This window comes from Neoarius graeffei, chromosome 10 (genome assembly GCF_027579695.1).
Source record: "Neoarius graeffei isolate fNeoGra1 chromosome 10, fNeoGra1.pri, whole genome shotgun sequence".
NCBI classification, from domain to species: Eukaryota; Metazoa; Chordata; class Actinopteri; order Siluriformes; family Ariidae; genus Neoarius; species Neoarius graeffei.
The window spans coordinates 60242230-60268649 of record NC_083578.1 but is presented as its reverse complement, the minus strand read 5'-3'; the positions used below and the strand labels follow the sequence as shown (position 1 = coordinate 60268649).

Genomic DNA, 26420 nt, shown 5'->3' with positions numbered 1-26420 from the left:
TTCTTTAGGATCCTCACTCCCTCACTCACTCACTCACTCACTCGGAACTCCACAGCCGTCTCACCCAGACATCTCCAAGCCTCAATCGGGATACCATCTGGTCCGACTGCTTTCCCAGTCTTCATTCTTTTCATGGCTGCTCTCACCTCGTCCTTACCAACCAACTCTGCTTCCTGATTTGCTGTCTCCAATGAATCTGACCTTTTCTCTCTTGGATTCTCCTCACTTAATAAATCCTCAAAGTACTCTTGCCACCTTCTTTCTACACCGTCAGCACATTTCCATTTACATCTTTCATCACTCTTACCTGCTGTACATCCCTTGCTTCCCTGTTTCTCTGCCTAGCTAGTCTGTACAGGTCTCTCTCTCCTCCTTTGGTCTCCAGTCTTTCATTCAACTCCTGCTATGCAACTGCTTTTGCCTTCGCTACCGCTCTGTCTCGTCTCTCTGTATAACCGCCTGCTTTCCTCATCTCTCTGATCATCCCAATTCCTCTTTGCTAGCCTCTTCTCTTTTATAATTTCCTGCACTTCTTTGTTCCACCACCATGTCTCCTTGTCTTCCTTCCTCCTTCCCGATGACCACCCTAGCACCTTGCTGCCTCTCTTACTAGTACAGCAGTAGTATTCCAATCTTCTGGTAGACTTCCATTACCACTCAATGCTTGTCTCATTTCTTCCCTAAACTCCTTCTGATGTTCAACATCTTTTAGTTTCCACCACTTAATCTTCGGCTCCACTATTTCACGCTTCCTCTTGTTCACTTTCAAGCTCATCCTGCACACAACCACTCGATGTTGTCTATACTCTCCCCTGCCATCACTTTACAGTCTCCAATCTCCTTCAGGTTACCCCTTCTGCAGAGTATGTCGTCCACCTGTGTAGATCTTCCTCCACTCTTAAACATTATCCTGTGCTGCTCTTTCTTCTCGAAGTATGTATTGACTATTGGGTCTGTCTCAGAAACTGGGTACTGTGGGGGTACCCCACTAAATATACTCACAGTCAATAAACTATACGGTTTTGAATGGTGATGTTGGTTTTAATTTGAAATAAAACGATGAAAGAAATAATACAGATAAAACTAAATCTTTGATGTGAATATTCAGAATTTGGCAAAAATTCTGTAAATTTGTGGAAAAACGGCAGCTTGATCTGGGACATGATAAATGGTTGACTACATCGCATTCCCTTAAAAAGGTTGTAGTCCACTGAAAAGTCTACAGTTATCACTAATTGTATTTTAAGTTGTAACTTTATACACGTAAGGATTGGTGCGCTCACAGAATAATCATAACCGTAATAAAACATCATGCAAAATATTTGATCACCGTTGTAACTCCATTTTCCGCAAACCCAAAACCAATACGATCGTGTGTTTTGATCTAAAACAGAAAGCCTCAGGGTCAAGGTCACTACCTCAACAAAAGTAGTAACTTAAAATCACTACGGCATATAAAAATTTAGTTATAAATTTGCGATTTTGTTTTTTAAAACGAAAGCTGAAAGTTAGGTATAGAATATGTTTCTTACAGAATATGTTACGATGGTAGCTGGTCTTGCATGAATTTCTGAGCTATAAAATGAGTTGTGGTCTATTTTTTACCGTAGCGTGTTATTTGTGTGCGGGGAAGGACACACATTAACAATTTGCATGTGTAGAATGGAATTTTCCACTCCAGCAGTTAGAAGTTGATCGTGCTTCCATTTGCGGTCTTTCTGTTACGCGAGTGATCTGTTCGGACGTTATCACTGAAAAGGGGAGTTTTGACAGTTTTATTTTGTTTTAGTCTTGCAGTATAAGGCAATAGAATGTTTCTTTTTCATCTTACGTTCATATTTCATAGTGTTTGCGTATTTTTGGCCAATATTTTGCCAAATTTAGATCGAACTTTTGATAGAATCTACGGCCAGTCATTTTGCCCCGCCCCCGCCTCACGCTCCGTCCGGTGCGGTAGTGATGTCCCGTTGCTCACGCGCCGCAGCAGAGACCCGCGCGACCTTCAGCCGGTACAATCGCTGTTCTTTTACCACCGCCGCTATTCTCATCTTTCCGGTGTGTTCTTGATTTTTCCATTGTGTCCTATTTCGCTATATCAAATACCCAAAATGTATCATATTATTCATATTTAAGTGAATAATCAATTCAGTCATCATAACTTGGCATTTTTAACCCAAGCAATCAAAAAGAAGAAATTTATTCAATATTTTCACTCATCTGTGAAGGAGGGGCTTTAATTCTTCATGATGTAGTTATTTTATATGGAAATCAATTTTACAAAAGCATTTGAATTGTAATCAAAAAAATTTTCCACAGTGGAGGCCAGATAAAGCAAGATACTCTCTTTATTCTTATTAAGCATGACAAAAGAAACATTGAGTGTTAGGTAAATGCAAAAAAAATAAAAAATAAAAAATAAAAAAATAGTAAAACTAGAAAATTTATTTTTTGACCATAATGTTCCACATAAGAGACCAGTTTCTGAGACGGACCCTATTTGAAGAGTCAATCACCATTTGCCTTTCCACATTTCTCTCTCTTACACCATATCTGCCCATCACGTCCTCATCGCCATTTCCCTCACCAACATGTCCGTTGAAATCTGCTCCTATCAGCACATGCTCCTCCCTCGGTATACTTTCTACCACTTCATCCATCTTTCTGGGAAAAGACTTTCTCTTCATTCTCACATCCAACCTGTGGGACGTACGCACACACAACATTGATTACCACTCCTTGAATCTCCAACTTCATGCCCATCACTATCTGACACCCTCTTCACATCAATCACACTGTTGAGCAACTCTTCCCTCAAAACAATACCAACACCATTTCTCTTTTCATCCACTCCATAATAAAACAACTTGCATCCACCTCCAATGTTCTTGGCCTTGCTTCCCTTCCAAACTCGTCTCCTGCACACACAAAATGTCCAACTTCCTTCTTTCTATCATACCTGCTAACTCTCTCGCTCTGCCAGTCAATGTTCCCACATTCACTGTTCCTACCCTCAATTCTAAGCTCCTTCTATCTTTCACGCTGCCTCCTAACATGCCTCCCCACTCTCTTTCTCCTTCTCTTTTGGCACAACAGTAGCATACTTTCCACCGGCACCCTGTTGACCAACAGTACCGGAAGCGGTCGTTGTTAACCCGGGCCCCGACCGATCTGGTAAGGTATTTCTCTTTTCAATCTGCATGCAGGGGTGATAGCGTTCCAGCGCCGCGCCAGATTTCTGGCGTACCGCGGCGCCGGAAAAAAAAAATCTAGTTCGCCCATTATCCTGTGTCATTCTGAGAAGCGCAGATAGACAGTAAAGGGAATTCGTTCCCTTTACTGTCTATCTGCGCATCTCAGAATGACACAGGATAATGGGCAAACTAGATTTTTTTTTTTTCCGGCGCCACAGTACGCTGGAAATCCGGCACGGCGCCGGAACGCTATCACCCCTGCGCATGTTAGACTTGGCACAGTTTTATGCTGGATGCCCTTCCTGACGCAACCCTCTCCAATTTATCCGGGCTTGGAACCGGCACCAAGAGTACGCTTATGCACTCCCAGTGGCTGGAGTAGGATGGAAGTTTTAAAAAAAAAAAGTTTCCGCTGTACGTAGGACAGAAGTAAAACATACAGCGGAAATCAAAGTGACCGACGTCTGTCAACGTTGTCAAAAGACACGCGCACCCTCTTTCATATGCTGATGTAAATCAAGCTGGAAGTTTTGTTTGTTTTGATAGCAATCAGGAAAGTTTGAAAAAAGTAGGCAGTAATCGTCATTTAAACTCGTTTTTGTGCAATACTTCGTTTGGAAAGCAGTTTTCAAAATGGTGGCACGGACACCTGGCTGACACTTCATGTTTCGAAGTCTCATGAAGATCGCACGGATAAGCGACGCCTGCCGTGGACCAAACGAACTAAATTCAACAACCGAATAGGCCGATAAATATAATATTTAATTGCAATTAGTTGCCAATATGAGTCATGATACAAGGTTACTAAAACGGAAAACGTAATTGAATAACGTGTTAAGAAATAAAGCAAATTTAAAAATGACTTCAGTTCTCCTTTAAGATAACAGAGCAGTTAGCAAATGCCAGCAAAGGTCCAGCAGCGAGTCAACTAGTCCAAGAAGAGTTCATCATCATTACGAAAGCGTTGAATAATATTTCGAGAAAGTTAAAAAAAATAAATCGCGTTATGACCAAGTATGCGTTTCGGAAACTAGTTTAAAATACAATTATTTCAATCAAAACTTATTACATACCTATATTTCAGTCCATATCTCAGTTCTCTGAAAACGTGTAGAGGTCTGGGTATTAAGAATGGCAAAACTATCAATAAACCGTTTCAGAAACATTCTTGCCATCTTGTATTTATTGAAGTGTAGTAATCCGATTACACGTGCATAAACAATCAAATGCAAAGCCAAACAAAGCAACATTTCACTCAATTTCTTTCTGTTCATTCATGAAATTGTCCTGGAAGACTGGGTAACCTTCCCTTGTTATATCCGAGGTGTTTTGAATATTAAGGGCTCAATGAGAAAAATCACGCGCTTGATCAAAGTCCAACAATGCTATGTTGCGCTACACTTGATCTCACAACATGACGATAGCAGCGTGGCCTGAAGTGCGTTGTATATTAATTTTAAAATGAATAAGAAAAAGGAGGAGCTCATCCCAACTTCTAATGCTGAAAAGATGCAAAAGTGGAGAGAGAACAGAACACTGCAAAAAAGGCAGCAACAGACAAAACTAGAACTGTAAGTAAACTCACTATAGAATAATCCCCCCCCGGCTTACAAGTCTGCCATCATATATTGCCATATGTAAGGCAATAAATTGAATTATCTCCCCTTTGAAACACAGGATTGGGACCATTTTCCTTCACGCGGTATACTGCAAGTGTGTCAAGTTTCATCAAAATCCATCGAACCGTTTAGGAGGAGTTGCGCTTACAAGACACATGGACAGACGGACAGATAGATGGACAGATAGGATGATTCCTACATGCCCTCCAAAATTTGTTTGCGGGGGGTATAAAAAGATATATATATTACCGGCAAAATCGCAAGCATAAAATTGCCAAAGTTCAAGAAAAAAAAGAAAAGACCGGGCCAAAGCGTGTGACACAGGGATCACAGCAGATATCTGAAAACAACAAAAACAGGAAAGAGAGACAATTATGCTGAGGAGAGGAGGGAAAAGATACGCCAACAAACAAGAGAAAGAGTCAAATGTATGAGAGAGAAAAGAAGAATTGCGACGCGAGCCTGAAGAAAATTCCACAGGTTCCGAAGCAAATCCATCCGCTGCCATGCCTGCTTTCAAGAATATAATAATCTGTAAACCTTGAATAAACATCACAAACTCAAAAATAAATAAATACATTTTTTTTAAAAATGCGTTATCCAGTTGATGTGTGAGTCGCTAGAAGACTTTGGGGCAGCTGAGAGATTCTCTCAAAAACTGCTTATGTTGCATAAAACGTACACTGCGATTGTGCTACAGGTCTCAGACAACTGTATTTTAGCTCGCGAGCTATATTCAGCAGGCTAGGCCACCACCATTAGACCTGAAGCTACATCAAGTACCAGCGAGTGCGAGTAAATTAACGCTATGGTCTTGCATGAGATTAAAGCAGAGCAAGCCTTTTACCTTCCAACCAGAGCTAATATTTTAGCTACCTAACAGGGAACTAATTATAAAAGAGAGATATGCGTGCCAATGTAAAGGTAAAGCCAAGACTGGTTTTAAAGACCTTCAATAATTTTCTCCTGTGCAAGATGCAGATTTGACTCAGTATCTGGCAGAGCAGTAGAATGATCAACAAACAAGTGGCTCTAAAGTCTCATCTCATTATCTCTAGCCGCTTTATCCTGTTCTACAGGGTCGCAGGCAAGCTGGAGCCTATCCCAGCTGACTATGGGCGAAAGGCGGGGTACACCCTGGACAAGTCGCCAGGTCATCTCAGGGCTGACACATAGACACAGACAACCATTCACACTCACACTCACACCTACGGTCAATTTAGGTGGGGTTTACATTAGACCGTATCAGCGGATCATCAGATTAACGTTTTTAAAACGATTAGCGTGCACACAGCAACGCCAATACACGATTCGCGTGCACACAGCAACGCCAATACACGGATACGCTCGGCTCCGCAGGCATCCTGCGCTCCAAATCACTCCGCCCTGAACAGCGAGTGCCCTCTGGAGGGTGCGCACTCCAGCCCTGCGCAGCTCACAGAGCGCGCGAGTGGAGCGCACGAGCAGTGATTCAGGACTGAGCCGCTGTGTGTGTGATCTCAGTGCGTGTCGGGCATGCGCGTCACTTACCACTTGCAAGTGGAAGGATGGCAAGCCTAAAGACACTCATAACTACACAATGGGCAGTATTTGCATCAGTATTTGCAGTATTTTCATACTTTTATACTCTTTAATGAAAGGTGATACAAGGCGGAAGTCCGCGCCGTTTTTCAGCAGTCGCGTCACATGACCAACGCCAGCGAATCAGGAAGGTGGAGGTCACAGTGACGTTGTCCAATGACGGCGCCAGCTAGAGCTCAGCACAGCGTATCTGCGTATTCTCAATGTTTACACAGCACCGGACCAGACACGATCTGGATTGAATACGTGGACCCTGGCGGATTCCCGTTTCCCGGCGTTTTAATGTAAACGGACAGTGCATCCGCGAAGAAAACGAGACAGATACGGTCTAATGTAAACTTGGCCTCAGAGTCACCAGTTAACCTAACCTGCATGTCTTTGGACTGTGGGGGAAACCGGAGCACCCGGAGGAAACCCACGCAGACACGGGGAGAACATGCAAACTCCGCACAGAAAGGCCCTCGCCAGCCACGGGGCTCGAACCCAGGACCTTCTTGCTGTGAGGCGACAGCGCTAACCACTACACCACCGTGCCGCCCCCGGCTCTAAAGTCATCTAAAATAATCTAAATACATGTTTTCAACTTTCGCCCATCAATCTGCAAGCAATTTTTTTTGTGCAGCCAGTCGGAGAGCAGAAGGCATGTTTGTCTGATAGCTTGCCCCAAATGCCTCCCTGACCACTTTTGCACCCAATCTGCATGATTCATTTCTACAGAATGGCGTCCACCTACGTGGACGCCATTGCGTAAGCGGCAAGCGCAAAACATACCGAACACATTACAAAACCAGCTTTACTCAATAATAAAAACTGACCTATTACTTCCTCTTCACCAATGTCCTGCATGGAGGCGTGTCTAAGAGGTGCACAAATAGGTGACTTGGGAGACTGAGGGTCGTCCTCCTCCTCTTCTGCACCATCAGGCCCATTCTCCATTTCTTCTAGGTCCTGAATGCATTTCTCCAGCAGCTCTGCCTGCCGTTTCTGCTTCTTCTTCAGCTTCTTCTTTTTATTCTTTGACATTTTGGATGCCTGGGGGGGGGGGGGAAGTGAGACAGACAAACTATACAAATGCTCAGTAAGATAAAAATAGTAACATAAGGAGAACTGGCATGAGTGTAACTGTAAAAATGAGGAAGAGACGAAATAAAACTTGAGGGATTTCTCTCCAATTTACACTCATTCTTTCTTAACTATAAACAAGTGCTCAAACAAGAGTTATAACTTGTTTTGGGCAGTTTATACCCATTTCTGAAACCACAGATATGCTTACTTGTTTAGGTACGGGTGCTGTACTCACTGAAACAGAAAGACAAACATTACAGTCAGCACAACAAATGGTTGTGGTTGATAAACACATCACATGTTTCAGTAACTCGGCAGCAATACTGCACAACTAAAGAAAGTGATCAGACTGGCTGTGCTAAAGCACCTCGGGGGCCATGCAAACATCAAAGTGCATACTGAACATAAAAATGCAAACAGAAAGCGATATTTCACAGGGAAACAAATAATAGAGCAAGTTCATTCATGTCTGTAATGGGCCATGAAAATGTTTCCAGGACAGATAAACACTCTGGAAATAAATTAACACACTGAGAACAAGTCTAGCTGAGTGTGAACGTGAGAGTAATTGAGCTTAATAATAAGCAAAAAAAAAAAAGACAGAACGTCAGCTCCTGAGACCTGCTGATCCAGAGGGAGGGGGGGCGCCAGCTTTCTGCCACTCCGTGGCTTCAGCTGCCAGTCTTCTCACGTATGACTCATCCACACTCATCAGTATGTTCTCTGGCTTTATGTCTGTGTGGATAATCTTACACTTTGTGTGCAAGTAATCGAGACCCTGCAAAACCTACAACAGTAGGAAACGCAAGTTACAATTGATTCCCAAACAGCGTCCGTCACTATGACATTTAACAGTACGCTGATTTACACAACACCAAACACCCTAGTTCTTATCGTCCTTCATTTTACTAAAAACAAAACACTGACAAAAGTGCAGTAAATAAAGCTTTGCCTGCTATTACAGTGTTGACATTTTACTGACCATTATTTACCACGTTCTTTGAAAGCACGAGGGTAGTTACCTGACGAATGATGCTCTTCACGCAAGGGAGGGGTAAACCTTGATAGTTGGACTTGATAATCCATTTGAGCAAATGGTGTCCCAACACTTCAAATACCATGCACACATCTACAAGGTGAAGTTAAGACGCCACCTTCCAAACTAATGATGAACATGAAAAATTTGGTGCCAATACAAATCACATTAAAACAAGTCAGTAACACAGTGGCATTACCTCGCCTGTTAAAACACAATCAATTCAAATGCTTCAAGTACTACCATAACAGATTATCAAAAATAAATAAATTTAAAAAAAAATAAACACCTCTTGAGCTCTTAAAGGGGACATATTATGGAAAACTCCCTTTTTCACTGCTTGTGCACATGCATTTGGGTACCTGGAGTGCCAACCCACAAACTTTAAAATAAGAGTTTCTTTTTGGCTGCCCATTTCAGAAAACATGTGCTTCAACAAGCCGTTCAGATTTGGCTCCCCTTTCTATGTCACAAGTAGGGACGGCGAAAACTAAAAAAAATCTTGACCGACCACCGAGCCTCATTAGCCGGTTAACCTATGGGTTTAAAATTCTAGAATTGGAATTATTAGAATCTATTCTAAATCTAACCGCGAGCATCCGCACATTCAGTCCCAGTTGCTGCCCTCCACTCACATTACCTTTTCTACAGCGCGAAACATTTAGTCAAACGCGGCACTGATGTCGAGGGGTTTGTATTGGAGCGGAGGACAAATGGCTCCAGCTTAGAGACAGTTTCAGTTGGCCATGATGGCGTTGAAAATAAAGTCAAGTGCTAGAAGTAGTACATAACATTCAGTGATGGGAATAACGGCGTTAAAATAAAGGCTGTTATAACACCGGGTAATTTAATTAATTAGCTACAATCGTTATAATGCCATTACCAATATCAACACGCCATTACCGCATGGTATTGAAGTTGCTCTGAAGCCATCACCGACTTGGCTCACAGACATAAAAGCTGTGTTTGTCACTCCCCCTCCAGACACCGCTGTTATTTCATTCTCTCCCCTTCCCTCCAAAAGTCGGCATCTGCGCCTTTAGTTTGTGTGGAGAGATATGATCTGCAATAACATGCATTGTTGGCTACAGACCGAAACATACTTTCAGAATGCACTGGCCAAGGCAGGACTAGACTCGATGTGCCTTCTAATAGTTACTGGAACTATTTTCGGCCACAGCACAGGCAAAGCACCGCTGCAGGCGCAAAGACACCACGCAGCACCACAACTTCCATCAATACACCAGTGTTACCAGGGTTTTCAGGTGCTGCGTGGTGTCTTTGCGCTTACAGCGGTGCTTTGCCTGTGCTGTGGCCGAAAATAGTTCCAGATACAAATTGGTCTAGTAAATCCCTTCGTGTTAATTTGCATTGATATGTGTACTCGATGTGAATGTACAGGTCATGAAAAATAATTATAAAAATATCTTGAGTTATTTGATTCACTTTTGCAATGACAATGCTATCTGGACACGCCGGATTACAGCGACTACGCTAAGCTAAAGCTAACCGGGACGTTTCCAGATCAGGACAATGGCTGGGTCGGCTACAAAACGCTCTGGCTCACTCATCCAACTCTAGGGACTGCAGGGACTGACTCAATTTCACTTGGGGGTGGTGTATTCCTTTAAAGATTTTTTTCTGGGCTTTTTCACCTTTAATGGATAGGACAGTGTAGAGACAGGAAATGAGCGGGAGAGAGAGATGGGGAGGGATCGGGAAATGACCTCGGGTCGGAATCGAACCCGGGTCCCCGGATTTATGGTATGGCACCTTATCCCCCTGAGCCATGACACCCCCAGATTGATTTTTTTTTTTAACCGACAACCAAAAAAAAAAAAAATTAACCGGTTGACGTTGATTCGGTCAACCATCGGTCAAACGGTCATCGGTTGACATCCCTAGTCACAAGGGGCGCTCGTTAGAATTATGCAACCTCCTCATCTAAATATCTCCATCCATGGCTTGAGAACTGCCTTTACGAATGAATATTCATGAGGAAATTTCTACCGAATTGGCTGGTGGAAAAGGGGGGTGGGATAAACAGTGGCTCATCATCATTTAAAGGACCAGACGCTCAAATCGGCCATTTTGAACAGGGCTGTTTAGACCGGATGAGAAGGGAGCTGTGGTGCTTTATCCTTATGATATTTTGAACAAAGCATATTAAGACCTCAGGGAACTGTGTCAACTTGTCAAAAAGGGGTACAACGTGTCACCTTTAAGACTGTGTGTCACCTTTAAGGCTCCAGTCATCTCATTTCATTACCTGTAGCCGCTTTATCCTGTTCTACAGGGTCGCAGGCAAGCTGGAGCCTATCCCAGCTGACTACGGGCGAAAGGCTGGGTACACCCTGGACAAGTTGCCAGGTTATCACAGGGCTGACACATACAGTGCGTTTACATGCACATCCAAATCGAGCTACTGTTGGTAATCGAGCTAAGGGTCCCAGCTTGGTAATCGAGCTAAGGGTCCCAGCAGGGGTGCCAGAGAAATCCAATCCTACATGCACACAAAGAAATCGAGCTATTGTGTGAGGTACACTGTGCACCCGAGCCACAGGTGGCACTACACGCCCCATCGTGTTGGTACACTTCCGGTTGTCGTCATGAAGAAGAGCTATTCAAGAGTATAAACAAAGTTATCAGTTCCGTGTTCACAAGAAGAACGACGACGAGGACAGCAACATCGAAAGAGAGAAGATGGACAACAACGAAGCTACTACTGTTGTCATGCCGACCGAGGCTGTTGTGTTTCCCGCTTGTGGTCTCGTCACTCGTCACTTCCGGAAGGGGCAGTGCTGAAGTAGTGCTGAAGTACGTAGCTCGGTAGGGTATACATGCACCAAGTAGCTCGGCTACAATCGCATAATCTAGGTCGCGTAGCTCGATTACGAGAAATCAAGTTCGGTTCAATTTCAGCCGAGCTAAGGTGTTTCCATGGCATTTAGAACTTCGATTTCAGTCGAGCAACGGCAGAAATTCGATTTTCTCTATGTGCATGTAAACGCACTGATAGACACAGACAACCATTCACACTCGCATTCACACCTATGGTCAATTTAGAGTCACCAGTTAACCTAACCTGCATGTCTTTGGACTGTGGGGGAAACCGGAGCACCCGGAGGAAACCCACGCGGACACGGGGAGAACATGCAAACTCCACACAGAAAGGCCCTCATGGCTTCATCTTGCTGTGAGGCGACAGCGCTAACCACTACACCACCGTGCCGCCCTGCTCCAGTCGTGATTCACAAAAATGCTAATTTCAGCCTGGCCTACAACACCTGTATTCGCATCAGCACTCTAACACATTAGGCTGCGCGTACGCACACACACATCAGGTCCTTTATGGGAAGGATACGAGTTCCATTGACTCCAGAGATTTTGAAGTCGTCCAACAGCTGAACCACCATCTCTCTGTTTGGATCATCAGGGTCAGTGTTCCGTACCTGAACACACATGAGAAACAGCGCGGTGCATCACAACAAATTTGCAAATCTAATTTGGAAGGCGACTATAGACAGGCCCGTCGTTTAAAAAAAAAAAAAAAGTCAGTGAACGACAGAGACCGTACTCACAGATCTCAGCAGCTTTATCTCATCCAGGGCTGTCTCTGTATAGTGCTCTGCACTCTTTACCACTTTCATTGCCACAAATCGCTTCCCTCTGAATAGGCAGAACGAAGACACAAACAAGAGAGGAAAGAAAAAAGATGCCAATTAAATATAAAAACAAATAAGACGGAAAACAAAGAAAGTAACAAGGAAATGGTGTGTTTGTGTAGTTTCTGGTACACCTGTGTAATGAAAGCAGAACTTACTGAATGTCCCAGGCAAGCCACACTGTGGAAAAATGGCCCCACCCCAGCTTACGGATCACATGGTACTTCCCATTATACAGGTCTCCTATTTTCACGTGGTGGTAGCCACCTACACAAACAAAAGAAGCAGATTTGCAAACTAATGTTTTCTTCTTCGTTTTCTCACACAGATGCAAGGATTACTTCTCTCTTATAAGCAAGTGGCAACATCAGATACAGAACAGGAGACGCTGTATTTAAAGGAGCACAACATACATTATCAAGCAGGTTACCTTTGCAGTAGTCATTGGGATCTTCTTGCTCCTCATCATCCGAGCCCAGAATCTCCTCTTCAGGCTCCTGCTGCTGAGGTTCTGCAGGGAGCTGCTGCTGAGGTGCTCCTCTCGGTTGATGAGCTGGCCTGGAAGAACATGATCAGTTTAGAATAACGCTAGTACAGTGCCCTAGTACAGGTCATCATGCCATGGCAAAAGGGCATTTATAAAAGACATTCCACTCTAACGACCTCGTTATCGTCAGTGCAGTCAGACTTCGGCCTCAATATCATTTCACCCATCCCTGGGGTATATCCCAGCATCTCCAACAAATCTCACTCAAGTTCTGAAAAGCTACCATGTCTTTTCATGGAAATCATCTAAGAAAGTCTACCGCTACTTCTTTCTTGAAAGGAACACTCTGGGCTTTCTTAACCTAGGCCTTATTTTTCCATCTCTTTGGTTTCAAATATTTACTACGGACAAAAACAACTGAAATCGGTCCAGTGTTGAGTTAGAACGCTATAACTGTCAACTGCAAAATGGCTATACGATATAATCCGACTGGGCAAACATTAGGGCTGTAACGACACACCCAACTCACGATTCGATTCGTATCGCGATTTTTGACCCACGATTCGATACGCCCACGATTTTTTTTTAAATGTTTTTTTAAAGTAGTAAATTTGACTTGTTAACATTTACTTACTTACATTAACTATTTAATAACAAATAATTCAGACCACTGCAGAGAATGAGTAATATGTATGCAAAAATGAACAAATGTATATCCAAAGATTGTTTTATTTCTCAAAATAATACTGTTGAGCCGGAAGCTCTGGTTTTTTCGGTTCTGAAAAAGTCATTTTTCCAAATTGTGTAAATCCGTTAAGATTTTTTTTTTTGGGGGGGTGGCTCTCTCACTGTCTCACTCTCATAGGGCCAATGATTTTCTGTGATCGCGGAAAACAGATGGAAATTACGGAATTTTTATGGTGAAACATTGCTCGCGTGTCAAAATGTAACTGCCGCAGAAGGCTTCCGCCCAAGCAGACATGCCTTCAGTGTTGCCAGATATTGCTAATGTTTTCCACCCCAAAATATGTTCAAAACCAGCCAAAAAGCACCTAAACCTGCCCAATCTGGCAACACTGCATGCCTTTCCGGTCAAGTGATTGTGATTGGCTTGTGGCACACCTATCCAGCCAATGAGCTGCTTGTTTACAGATTCGCTCCCCGCGTCGCAACCAGAATGGCGACCGCTTAAAAGAAATGAATGCTCTGCCAGTGGCGAGTGTGGACGTTGCGTGACTCGCAGAAGATTGTCGCAGGTCGGCGAAAAAACGACTTACTAATAGATATAAAAAAATAAAAGTAATTTAAGTAAGTTTAAAATGTAATTTAAATAAAAAGTAAAGTATTCATAAATTGAAGTTTGGAAGCGCCTCTGTTTTTGGGCTGAGGAGAAGTTTGAAAGGGTGTACCGCGATTCTGCCTTCTTGTATCGCGATACGGATCGTGGCTCTGCGTATCGCGATTTCGATTTGCATATCGTTACAGCCCTAGCAAACATGCATGTCAAAGTAAACTTCTCGTTTTGCCACCAACAGGCTCATAGGCTATGTTCAGATTGTCGGTCCAAATCCGATTTATGTGCATATTCGATTGTAAGCCAATCATACGTAGCAAGTTTGAACAGCCAGAAATCACGAGATCTGATTTTTGCACGTGAGGATGTGGTTTGAAATACATATGGTTCAAACAGCATTTTTACAAATCTGTTGAGGTCTGACTGTTCCAAGCAATTTTTAATGCGTTTTTTTTTTTTGGTTGGTTGGTCTATGACTTGGATGCCACATAACATTTACATCACAGGAAACATGCTAGTTTGGTGGTGTATGAAAAAGTGGAGCATGCAAGTCCATTTCATTACCCTCCATTTTTGCTTGTTTGTGTTAACTATTACTACTATTTTTTGGCGCAATGTCATTACTATAACAACCAACGTGAATAAGACTGAAAATGAAGATTGCCACATGGACACACGGATTGGATCAGACCATTTGCAATATTTAACGTGGACAGTCAATCAGAAAGAATGGATTCCGATTGGATATGCAAAAAAACATATGGACTGACAGTCTGAACATAACCATAATGTTTTTCTAAATGTCTGACAACATGGAAAGGATTCCTATAGAGATATGGCTAGGTCTGTTGAGCTCAATAACTGTAAAGAAACTGTAGAAAATGACTGTATCACAAACTTCACAAATTTTGCATGACTTGTTTTAAATAAAAAAAAAAAGCCCAGGTTAAAAAAAAAAAATTCCAAGAGTTTCCTTTAACTCCTAGGCAAGTAGTGTACAGTACCAGTGAAAAGTTGACACACCTAATTCAGTGGTTTTTTTCTTTTATCATAATCATTAATTAAAACACTCCATGTCTTAAAGTAATGATGGATGTTTCTCTTTACTTAGTTGAGTGGTTCTGGACATAATATGTATTACTACACTTGTGGAATCGAGTCATCTATTGGATTGTTATTTACTGTTTATCAGTTGATCTCAAAACACGTTAAGGTGGTAAGAATTTCCACTAAATTTTTGATGAGGCACACCTATTAACTGAAAAGTATTCCAGGAGATTACCTCATGAAGCTGGCTAAGATAATGCCAAGTGTGCAAAACCTTTATTATTGTTATTTGTTTACCACAATTCCATACGTGCTCCATATGTTATTTCATAGTTCTGATGTCTTTCATACTGTTCTACAATGTAGAAAATAGTCAAAATACAGAAAAACCTATGAATGAGTAGGGATGTTCAAACTTTTGACTGGTACTAAAAGTTAGCAAATTCATAAGCCTGTACTTTACATATGACTGTCTCAATACACTTTATTTTTAAAGTACAGTGGTGCTTGAAAGTTTGTGAACCCTTCAGAATTTTCTATATTTCTGCATCAATATGACCCAAAATATCATCAGATTTTCACACAAGTCCTAAAAGTAAAGAGAACCCAGTTAAACAAAGGAGACAAAAACATTATACTTGCTCATTTATTTATTGAGGAAAATGATCCAATATTACATATTCATGAGTGGCAAAAGTATGTGAACCTTTGCTTTCAGTATCTGGTGTGACCCCCTTGTGCAGCAATAACTGCAACTAAATGTTTCTAGTAACTGTTGATCAGTCCTGCACACCAGCTTGGAGGAATTTTAGCCCATTCCTCCGTACAGTACAGCTTCAACTCTGGGATGTTGGTGGGTTTCCTCACATGAACTGCTCGCTTCAGGTCCTTCCACAACATTTCCATTGGATTAAGGTCAGGACTTTGACTTGGCCATTCCAAAACATTAACTTTATTCTTCTTTAACCATTCTTTGGTAGAACAACTTGTGTGCTTAGGGTTGTTGTCTTGCTGCATGACCCACCTTCTCTTGAGATTCAGTTCATGGACAGATGTCCTGATATTTTCCTTTAGAATTCATTGTTCCATCAATGATGGCAAGCCGTCCTGGCCCAGATGCAGCAAAACAGGCCCAAACCATGATACTACCACCACCATGTTTCACAGATGGGATAAGGTTCTTATGCTGGAACAGAGATGCCTACCCCAAATTTTGAATTTCAGTATTCTCGAAAACATTTTTCAGTATTTTGGAATGACTTTCAGTAACATTAATTTATGCGCATTTCCATTATAAAGAGGTGTATATACCAATATGTTTAACATTTAAATTCTTAAAAAGTTCTGTTTTGTGTGAATTGAATAAACAAAAACACGAGCAGCCATCTCAATTGAATTTCCACTCAAATTTCTAGAGTGATATATATTGTATTATATTGTAATTTCTAATTACAATACATCACATTTTTCTAAATACAATAGGTGTTCCCTGTTTGCAGACATTACGGTTGACTACCAATCATTGGTATTGAATGTAACTCCTCAAAAGTATTATATTATATTGCCTGGCAAAATGTTCTACCTGTTAACGGATTCTAATAAAAAAATTTTTAAATGTCATTTCATGCCAAAGAGAGTCCGACATTAAGATAATGTCCCAATATATAAATACTTCAGCATAATGCTTCAGAAGAGACATTGAATAAAATGACATTTATAATTGTATTTAAAACAGTGGAATGATCAATTTTTTGCCATAATCCCAACACCACTAATCATAAAATTCTGTTTTTGATCATACTACTTGTACATTTGCACTTGCAACACTGAAAAGACTTTGAATTAAAGAAGTACAGCCAGTGTTTGATATTTCAGTGAATAAAAATCATACATGTAAAAAGAAACTGAATAAGTTTAACTCGCATTTCATGGCACTAATCGGCAAGTTCAACTCCAAGCACAGGTCAACCATCACCGCTTCAGCACGGGTCACGTTCCATGTCTTTTCATCCACAGATTTCGTAAAAAACTGCTGGATACCCCCAGATTTACTTTCCGCCTGACTCGCCATTTCAGCATACTCCATATGTTTTTTGGAGTTGACATGCCGCCTGCAGTCATCGCGACCGCCATGAGTGATGTTAATGTCAGTTCTACACAGTTTGCAGTGCGCGTATCCATTGCCCTTTTGACTGGGTGTAATGCACGGCCATTCTACCGTATATCGTGGGAAGAACACCTGAGACCTGTGAAAATAGCGCAAACAAATGTGCGGTATCTGCGCATGTCACACACAGCATGTGTGGTTGTCGTAAAAATAAATAGCCATGAATCGCGCATGGATTGAAAAAGTCGCTTGGACATTTAAAAACAACTCGCTGGAATTTAAGACTTTATAATAATTCCGTACAGAATAACACTGTTTGCCGTAACATCGTATTTACGTAACTTTTCCGTACAAAACATGGCCAATCCGTACTAGTAGGCATCTCTGCTGGAATCCCATCCATCCACAAAACATTTTTCCAATAGCCTTCTGGCTTGTCCGCGTGATCTTTAGCAAACTGCAGACGAGCAGCTATGTTCCTTTTGGAGAGCAGTGGCTTTCTCCTTGCAACCCTGCCATGCACACCATTGTTGTCCAGTGTTCTCCTGATGGTGGACTAATCAACATTAGCCAATGTGAGAGAGGCCTTCAGTTGCTTAGAAGTTACCCTGGGGTCCTTTGTGGCCTCGCCAACTATTACACGCCTTGCTCTTGGAGTGATCTTTGTTGGTCGACCACTCCTGGGGAGGGTAACAATGGTCTTGAATTTCCTCCATTTGTACACCAATCCACAATCAGACAAATTGTGGAGTCCAAACTCTTTAGAGATGGTTTTGTAACCATTTCCAGCCTGATGAGCATCAACAACGCTTTTTCTGAGGTCCTCAGAAATCTCCTTTGTTCGTGCCATGATACACTTCCACAAACGTGTGTTGTGAAGATCAGACTTTGATAGATCCCTGTTCTTTAAATAAAACAGGGTGCCCACTCTCACCTGATTGTCATCCCATTGATTGGAAACACCTGACTCTAGTTTCACCTTCAAATTAACCTAGAGGTTCACATATTTTTGCCACTCACAGATGTGTAATATTGGATCCTTTTTCTCCATAAATAAATGACCAAGTATAATATTTTTGTCTCGTTTGTTTAACTGGGTTCACTTTATCTACTTTTAGGACTTGTGTGAAAATCTGATGATGTTTTAGGTCATATTGATGCAGAAATATAGAAAATATATTTCTATATATTCTAAAGGGTTCACAAACTTTCAAGCACCACTGTAAATCTTAATGTAGGTTTTTGAATGAATGGCCTTCTGTCTGTACAATTTAATAGGCGACACTAACGTCACTATAGAGTATTGTATTTTCTGGAGGTACAACCATCTATCTACAGGTATCCTGCTTGTTTCAAGCAGTATTTATGACGCAGTATCGCACTGACGTACTCGCCAAATAATCGAGTCTGATTATTACTGATAACATTTTTGGCTAGAGAATGTATAGACCAGAACACCTTGCTAAATTAAAAGAGCCACGACAAGGCAAGTTAAGTTTTGTTTGCCCGTGGTGGGAATCTGTTTTGCAAAGTGCATGTGGCACACAAGTGAACCTCAAAATTATCCATAGATTTGCATGTGTATTTATGGCAGGGCAGAGGACATGCATGGAATACATTTGCCAGTAAGGGCAATCCAGAGCCCTCCCTTTTTAGTGTCAAGACCCAAGTCGATTCAGACTTCCACAAGTAAATGACATAACGCTAAAGCAGCAAATAACCTGCTGTCCTTCATGTTAAATTCCCCAGCATTTTAGCCATCATGCTGCCATATTTACATGCATAACGTTAAGTACACAAACAAACCACTCCATCCCTGTTGCTCTACAGCATGAGCAGCAACAGGTAAATAAGAAACTTGTTTACATGCATAACGTTAAGTACACAAACCACTCCATCCCTGTTGCTCTACAGACCGAGCAGCAACATGGAAATAAGAAACAAACTTACTTCTTGGTTGCCTTCTTGGCTTTGCCCCTTTTCTTCCTGGCCTGGAGGGCAAGAACTGTTAAGGGGTAAAAAGGGGAAACACCACGCATTTAGAAGTACAACAGCTATGTAGTTAATTCAAACACACCCACCAGTAACTTCCGCAAATGAAGGCATGACGATGCAAAACCACAGCATACATCAGATAAAGTCAATTTACATTAGGCTTCTATTCTGCAACTGAATTAGGAACTGGTGTTTCATCCTAGAAAGGGATAACTAGCTGAAAACGGGAAACTCTTATCAGTCAGTCATTAGCCAGTTAGCAAGCTGGGAGTCCGAAATCCTTCCCAAAAAATGCACTAGCTTAGAATTGCCAGACGTCCCCATTTTCAGTGGCCTGTCCCCAAAACGTCCCCGTTTTTAACCATGACTGACAGACCCGAGGAAACAAGGGGAGGACATCGAAATATCTACCAAATTTCAGCAGACATCTCATGCATTGTTTTGTGAACCACTTTAAGACAGGCTCAGGCCAATAGCAGAGATGTTCTAAAACACTGCCGCAGATTTAAGGTGCGGGGGGGGGCGCACACCCCTGTCAAAAAAATAAAGTTTTAGTATTACAGACACCGTGATATGCCCACCGTTTTTATTGAATTAATACGCTTTAAAAAATAAACAAAAATCATGTGGGACTGAGCTGAAGAGTTTACGGTATAAATTTATAAACACTAGGTCCGATAGTTTAGGTTTTTTCACTCATGACAAATGCAGTGAAACGCGAGCTGGGCGAGTCCTGTTGGATTTTAACAGGGCGTGGGAAATTCGTGCATTGACATAACATACTGTATTCCCGGATTGCACTGTAGACTGTGTGTAAAGGGTGCGCGCCATCCTTTTATGTTTATGGCATTGTTAACACGGATGTTCACAAGCCAAAATGATAAGATGCTGCAGCATGCTTACTGCGTACACACACGCGCCAACTGGCCGGTTACTACTCGTATTCATTAATAGGATATTCCTGTACTTGCTATACCCTGCGTCTGTACATGGGACACGTGCCGTTTTGGGGACGAGTCTCACTTTGATTTTTACGACAGCGGCTGGATAGGTTTGAGAGAGATGTTGATTTTTGCAACGGCTCTGAAGAAAACCTGCTTGAAACCCCCCCGAGTCTTGGGAACTCAGACTTATTATAGGACTTGTTCACATGCAACTCGCACAATTACTGTATAATTATCTCAGTCTATTAGACTCAGGAGCTCAGATTGCAGTTACTGATTTTGTATTATAGACCTGCAACTCTTGCAGTCTTTGTTTATAGTTAACTCGGTATTAAGCAGCCACTTACATTACCTCAGTTTACCTGGGTATATTCACTGAATACATATATTCTTATACATACACTCAATGTCCTAAGCACGAGCTCAGACTGCAGTTGCTAAAATAGTAACAATTTATTGATATAAGGTGTTTTGTGATCAGTGTACTACACTCTGGTGTGTCATGCATTATGACAATGCAACTTTCATAAATATTACCATACATCAGTTGTAATTACGTTCTACGCATGCACCTGCAACTCTGACAATATTTTCAGTGACGAATAAAATATTTTTGAAAGCTCATATATTTAAAACATTTTTGATATGGTCATTTTCTTTAAAAGATTTCATTTACAACATGTCTCTGACAGCTCAAAATGCATCTCTGGGCATTTAAAAACTGCAGTGCTTCCGGGGGGCCTCTGGCGGGCCTCGGACCCACTGGGTTGATGCGCGCCTCCCTTTCCCATTTTCCTGGATCTGCCCCGGAACACCTCTGACAATAGCCTTTCCAGTATTTTGATTGGTAGAGCTGAGGAACAACATTTTAGCAAAGTGCTAGAATCTTTGCCTCAACTATATTCAGCTTTGACAGATCGCGTCATCCGCTCCTGGACACGTGAACCATAGACTTTTCTTGTAGGCCAAAGTGACACTGTTTGTCATCCATGTTATTTAGCCTTTAAATGTGTAAGCTACATTTTGTGGTGTTGTATATGACGTGACACAACACTGCTCGTCACACTATACTGAGATGTAGCGGTTGACCTAACAAACCGTAAGAAAAGAAAAGAATGGCTTTATTATCACTGCACAAATGTACAGCGAAATTTAGTTCATCTTAGGAGAGCAAAGCCGCTGCGTATGTGCGCGCCACCACTCTTCAGTACTTCAGTCCAAGGCTGTCCCGTGTTAACCTAACTGCATGTTTTTGAATTGACCGTAGCCTACTGCGGTCAATGCCAGCAGGAGAAAGCTGAGTGCAGCGCCAATCAGTCGGCTGAAGTTGTTGCTGGATGTAACGCTGCTGTAAGAGAAATCCAGCCGAGGTAAAATTAACAATTCAACGGCATAAGCTAACTTACACACAAATTGGTGCGGCGTCCTACAGAGTAGCTGGCTATGTAAAGCTGTAGGCTTACGATAACGTTACTCAAATATCAGCAATTTGTTGTGATGTGTAGCGGCCTACACATTTTGATTAAAGTGCACATCACGGGTAAATTCAGGAGCAAGATCAATGTAATTCTCCTATTTTATATTAAACTTTGGTCAAATATCTGTAACATTCTGCATTCTCTGCAATTTTTTTTTACCTTGCGCAATACTAGAAAAATTCAGTTGAAATCAAGCCATCTGAGGCAAATTGGTCCGCCTCTGAAAAAACTTGGCATTTGGATTTCCCGGCAAACATTGACGTCCGTGACGTCGCGTGCGGGACGCCTCCCTCTGAATCCTACGTCAGTGCTGGTTTGTTTATGAGAAAACGACCTGGTGGTTTTCTGCAAATTTCTTCAACGTTATCGCGTAATTATTAAAACGGTTAACAGATGTATCGTAGGAGGGTGTAGCAACACCAATCTTGATGGGATTAGTACTCATCGTTTCCCAAAAGACCGGACAATGAGAGAGAAATGGGAGCGCTTGGTCTACACAGGCTGTGCACTGAAACCATGCAAAGCTCGCGCAGCCTGCTGGCGCTTCCGCAGGTGACGTCACGAATCCGGCTCCAGACTCCCTTGAGATTTTTCCAGACGCGTTTTGTTTTTTTTGTTTTTTTCTGCTGTAGACAGATGTCCTTGTGCAAAATTACCCTTCTGGATGTGTGTGTAAAGGGACATACTTTCATATAAAAAATAAAAATTAAAAAGAAAACAAAAAATTGGTCTAGAATATGCACTTTAAGGCTGCTCATTAAGGCGAGGTCATCAATTCAGCCATGGCTACAATTTAGGCTGTGGGAGATCGGGAATCATTTGTATCCTCAAATAATAATAATAATAATAATACATTTACCATACCTTGAAATTGCTTGGTTTGAAATAAACCGTGTTGTGTTTTCTGTATATATATATATATATATTTTTTTTAATACACTGTCCATTATTAATGGCATATATGGTAATTAATTTAATATATATATATTTACTTTCATGGGTCTCAAACATGCATTTCAGCTAGCTTAGAATTTCAGAGTCTATAAATCTAAACTATGTACCCACACCTGAGATTTTCATTGCCTTTAATTGATGTGAACCTAAAGCAGTTGCAGAATCGGCCTATAGTGCACTCAGTGAGGAAAATCCCACTTTTTATACAACGCATGATCAAAATACATGAAAAGCAGAAATGCCCTCCTCCCCCTTTTTATTACAAAGATGAAAACATTAGATGTTTTCATGATCTTTTCACCGCCGAACCAAAAACGTCCCCGGCTTTCTTCTCAAACATCTGGTCACCTTACACTAGCTGCAAGAATTATCCATTTTATCAAAGGAACAGGGATGCAAAATAACTCACGTGGCTGTGGATATTATTATTATTGTTGCCATTATTATTATTATTATTATTATTATAAGGCCGGGGGATGAACGATAAGATTCCTGAAGTTTCCATCGCGGAAAAGACAATATGAGGTAATTTAGCCTTTACACAAAGATTCTTCTGCTACACTGTACAAACAGCGTGCTCTAAACCATCGTTAGATATTTCCTACATGAGAAACAGGACTACAAACGCGATTAAAGCGCGAGTTGTGATTAATAACGCCGAGTTAGCTAAGCCGAGTGCCCGCCACAGCGGCTCGCGACGTTAAACGTTTGGGTGCCTGGCTAAAGCTAAAGCTAAGGCTAAAGCTAACCGCTGTGTGACATTAGCGTCATATCGACGTGTCCGCGGACAAAACAATATACTTCCGATTAAATATCAATATAACATGCTATAATCCGATAGCACGTCGTTTCGTATACTAAACACAACACTGGTACCAAGCCGAAAAGTTCAGCACACGAATAAGTCATGTTAAAAGAGATTACCTTTTCTCTCCATGTTGGCCCGGTAGCTGGTGGCTCGAAGCTCCACGCGCCTGCGCGGCTCCTCGCGCGCACGCATCCGTCTGTGTACTTATGCACGAGCCTGGATGTGAGTGTGTATACTACCCGCACTACAAGTACAGAGTGGTGGTGCGCAAATAGCGGGAGCGTACTATTCTTCCATACTACTGAGTACTGTTGTGTCTCTTTATTCTAAGCCTTCACAGTGATGGTGTGGAAACAAAGGAATATTCGAACAAGACAATTAAATTAAAAGCATTAATAGGAACAGACAAAACCCAAATTCACTTTATAGAAAATTCAGAACAGCAAATTTGGCGTTCAATAACAGTTTTATAGATCAGTTTGAGGAAACAAACAAACAAACAAACAAACAGGTATTTCATTTATTAACTTAACAGACAGTCACAGTTTCCACTGAAAATGTAATTTTCTCCAAGTTTAAAAACTTCACTGTATCACAGATCCACCAACAGCTTTTGGGCAGATCATTTTCCCCCTGTCGGAGGATTAAACGCCTGCCTGAGTGTAAAGTCCAGGAGGACAACTAAGGGATTGGGTTCTAATGTATAGGTTTTAATACTGATCAACTGGCTATGTTATTTTTTACACATTATATTACAAGAGTAGACGCTCTTATCCAGAGCGACGTACAACATACCTAGAGCAGCCCAGGGAGTAGATGGGATGGGAGTCAAGCTCAGCCATTCCTGCGTGTCCAGGGAATCGAACCATTAGCATGGCTTCCCCATCACCAAAACGGGCTATAGCGGGGTTTTTGTTTGTTTTGTTTTATTTTGTTGTTTTTTTTTTGCTTTTACCTTTACTGGAGTATATCATCTTTAACGCCAACTTCTCATCTCATCTCATTATCTCTATCTCCTTTATCCTGTTCTACAGGGTCGCAGGCAAGCTGGAGCCTATCCCAGCTGACTACGGGCGAAAGGCGGGGTACACCCTGGACAAGTCGCCAGGTCATCACAGGGCTGACACATAGACACAGACAACCATTCACACTCACATTCACACCTACGGTCAATTTAGAGTCACCAGTTAACCTAACCTGCATGTCTTTGGACTGTGGGGGAAACCGGAGCACCCGGAGGAAACCCACGCGGACACGGGGAGAACATGCAAACTCCGCACAGAAAGGCCCTCGCCGGCCATGGGGCTCGAACCCAGGACCTTCTTGCTGTGAGGCGACAGCGCTAACCACTACACCACCGTGCCGCCCCCCACCAAAATCTAAATTTCTTTATTTTTCATCCATATTCACACAATGTTTTAGTGAAATGATTTGCTAAATAGTAAGATTTACCTCTCATCTCAATGCTTATTGATGAGTTGATGTGAATTTCAAAATACACGATTAAGATATTTTAGTAAAAAAGTCAAAAGTCTGGCTGGGCTTAAAGGGTACCATCGGTACCCTTTAAGCCCACTTGTGTTCCTAATAAGCCCACTTCAACATATTTCATAGAATAATGTTGTTTAATGAAATATAAATATATCAATACATGAAATAACAATGAAAGTGTGCTGTAAACATTCTTTTTCATAAATATGACCATCTGATCAACTGACAAACATGACAAAACAACACAGAACAATGAATCATTTCATCTAATTTTGTTTCATTTCAGGCAAGCGGATCAGCGAGCGGATTTGATCATCTTAAGTTTTTGTTTGTATACATTTTCCACCTCAGTGTAGTTGCTGAGGTAGAATGGGCCAGCTCCCACTAGGTTTGCCTTGCACAGTACACTCTAAAAAATAAAGGTGCTTCAGTGGTTCTTCAAATCTCTGGATGGTTCCATGGAGAGTCAAAACTCTGTAATGAACCATTACATTATGCGAAAGGTTCTTCACATTGGAAATGGTTCTTCAGAGCCTGGCATTCTCTTACCATTTGCTGGTCAATGCACATAGGCTATGTTTACACAAATCTGTCTTCACTGCTCAAACAAATGGTTTAAATGGTTCTTTAAAGAACTGTTGCATGAACGGTTCTTTGAAGCCCTGAAAAAGGTTCTTCTATGGCATCGCCCTGAAGAACCGGTACTGGCCCCATTATTTTTTAGAGTGTATGAACTTTTTTTCCACATCTTCAACCTTCTCCCTTGAAGGGAGATAGTGCGTGTTGTTTGGGCCCCGGTCAAGAAATTTCATGACGTAAGACGTCTCACCCTCTGGTGGCGTGGACTCATTGAGGACTCGCGCTATATAATATTTTGCAGGCTTGGTAAAAAGCACTGCGTAGTAAGTGTCTCTCTCTATAGTCAACTCGAGATGAGCACTCTGGCATTCATCCTTCTTGTTCTGGTCAGCTCCTTTTGTTTTTTTCCCTTGTTGTTTGTTTGTTTGTTGTTGTTTCTTCATTTCCGTTGTATTCAATCTTTCTAATGCCTGTTCGGACGTGAGAGCCTCTCCATATTTCATGGTGGATATTCTCCATCTTTTCTTGTCTCCTGCGTTTTCTTGTGGCATGATGCGCTTCAGAAAATACTCCTTTATCTCAGAGAGTGGTGCACAATTGACTGCTGTAGACGTGCTCACTGTTGCTGCAGGCAGTGGCACAGGCAATGGCATAGCTGGAGGCACAGATTGAGGAGTGGACAGTGGGATGGCTTCAGTGGGGTTGGAGGATTGATCTTATGTAAATGGTGTGTTGGTCTTCACCCCCCTGATTACACCACTGGGGTTAAATGGATATATCCCAGTGCTCTGGAAACCGCTGATGATGTTCTTAGACTTTAAACCGGCATCCAGGGCGCTTTTGAGCCTCTCAGGAAAGTCTTCCTTCGTAATTTTGTTCCTGCTGACCCTCGCATGCAAACGGAGTTTTTTTCGCCATTCCTTCTTCACCTCTCCGAACACAGCCTTATCCAGAGGCTGCAGATCATGCGTCAGGTGAGAGGGGAGACGCAGCAGCACTACATTGTTTTCTTTGGCCTTAACTGCAAGGCTCAGGGATACATGTGATGTATGGCCATCAAATATTAAAAGACGAGGTGA

At 41.9% G+C, this 26420-nt stretch overlaps 1 protein-coding gene across 1 annotated transcript in view; it reads right to left on the bottom strand.

Moving 5' to 3' along the window:
• Nucleotides 1-23478, bottom strand: part of srpk1a (SRSF protein kinase 1a) — a 40028-nt gene extending 16550 nt beyond the window's left edge. Inside the window, exons 1-10 of the mRNA XM_060931997.1 lie at nucleotides 23388-23478; nucleotides 19043-19097; nucleotides 12588-12715; nucleotides 12316-12424; nucleotides 12074-12161; nucleotides 11857-11944; nucleotides 8479-8585; nucleotides 8078-8243; nucleotides 7665-7690; nucleotides 7207-7423 (exon numbers count right to left, since the gene is read on the bottom strand). Of these exons, the coding sequence (XP_060787980.1) occupies nucleotides 7207-7423; nucleotides 7665-7690; nucleotides 8078-8243; nucleotides 8479-8585; nucleotides 11857-11944; nucleotides 12074-12161; nucleotides 12316-12424; nucleotides 12588-12715; nucleotides 19043-19097; nucleotides 23388-23463 (1060 nt within the window). The 5' untranslated portion in view covers nucleotides 23464-23478. The remainder of the gene's footprint in view (nucleotides 1-7206; nucleotides 7424-7664; nucleotides 7691-8077; nucleotides 8244-8478; nucleotides 8586-11856; nucleotides 11945-12073; nucleotides 12162-12315; nucleotides 12425-12587; nucleotides 12716-19042; nucleotides 19098-23387) is intronic.
• Between the last annotated feature and the right edge of the window lie 2942 nt (nucleotides 23479-26420).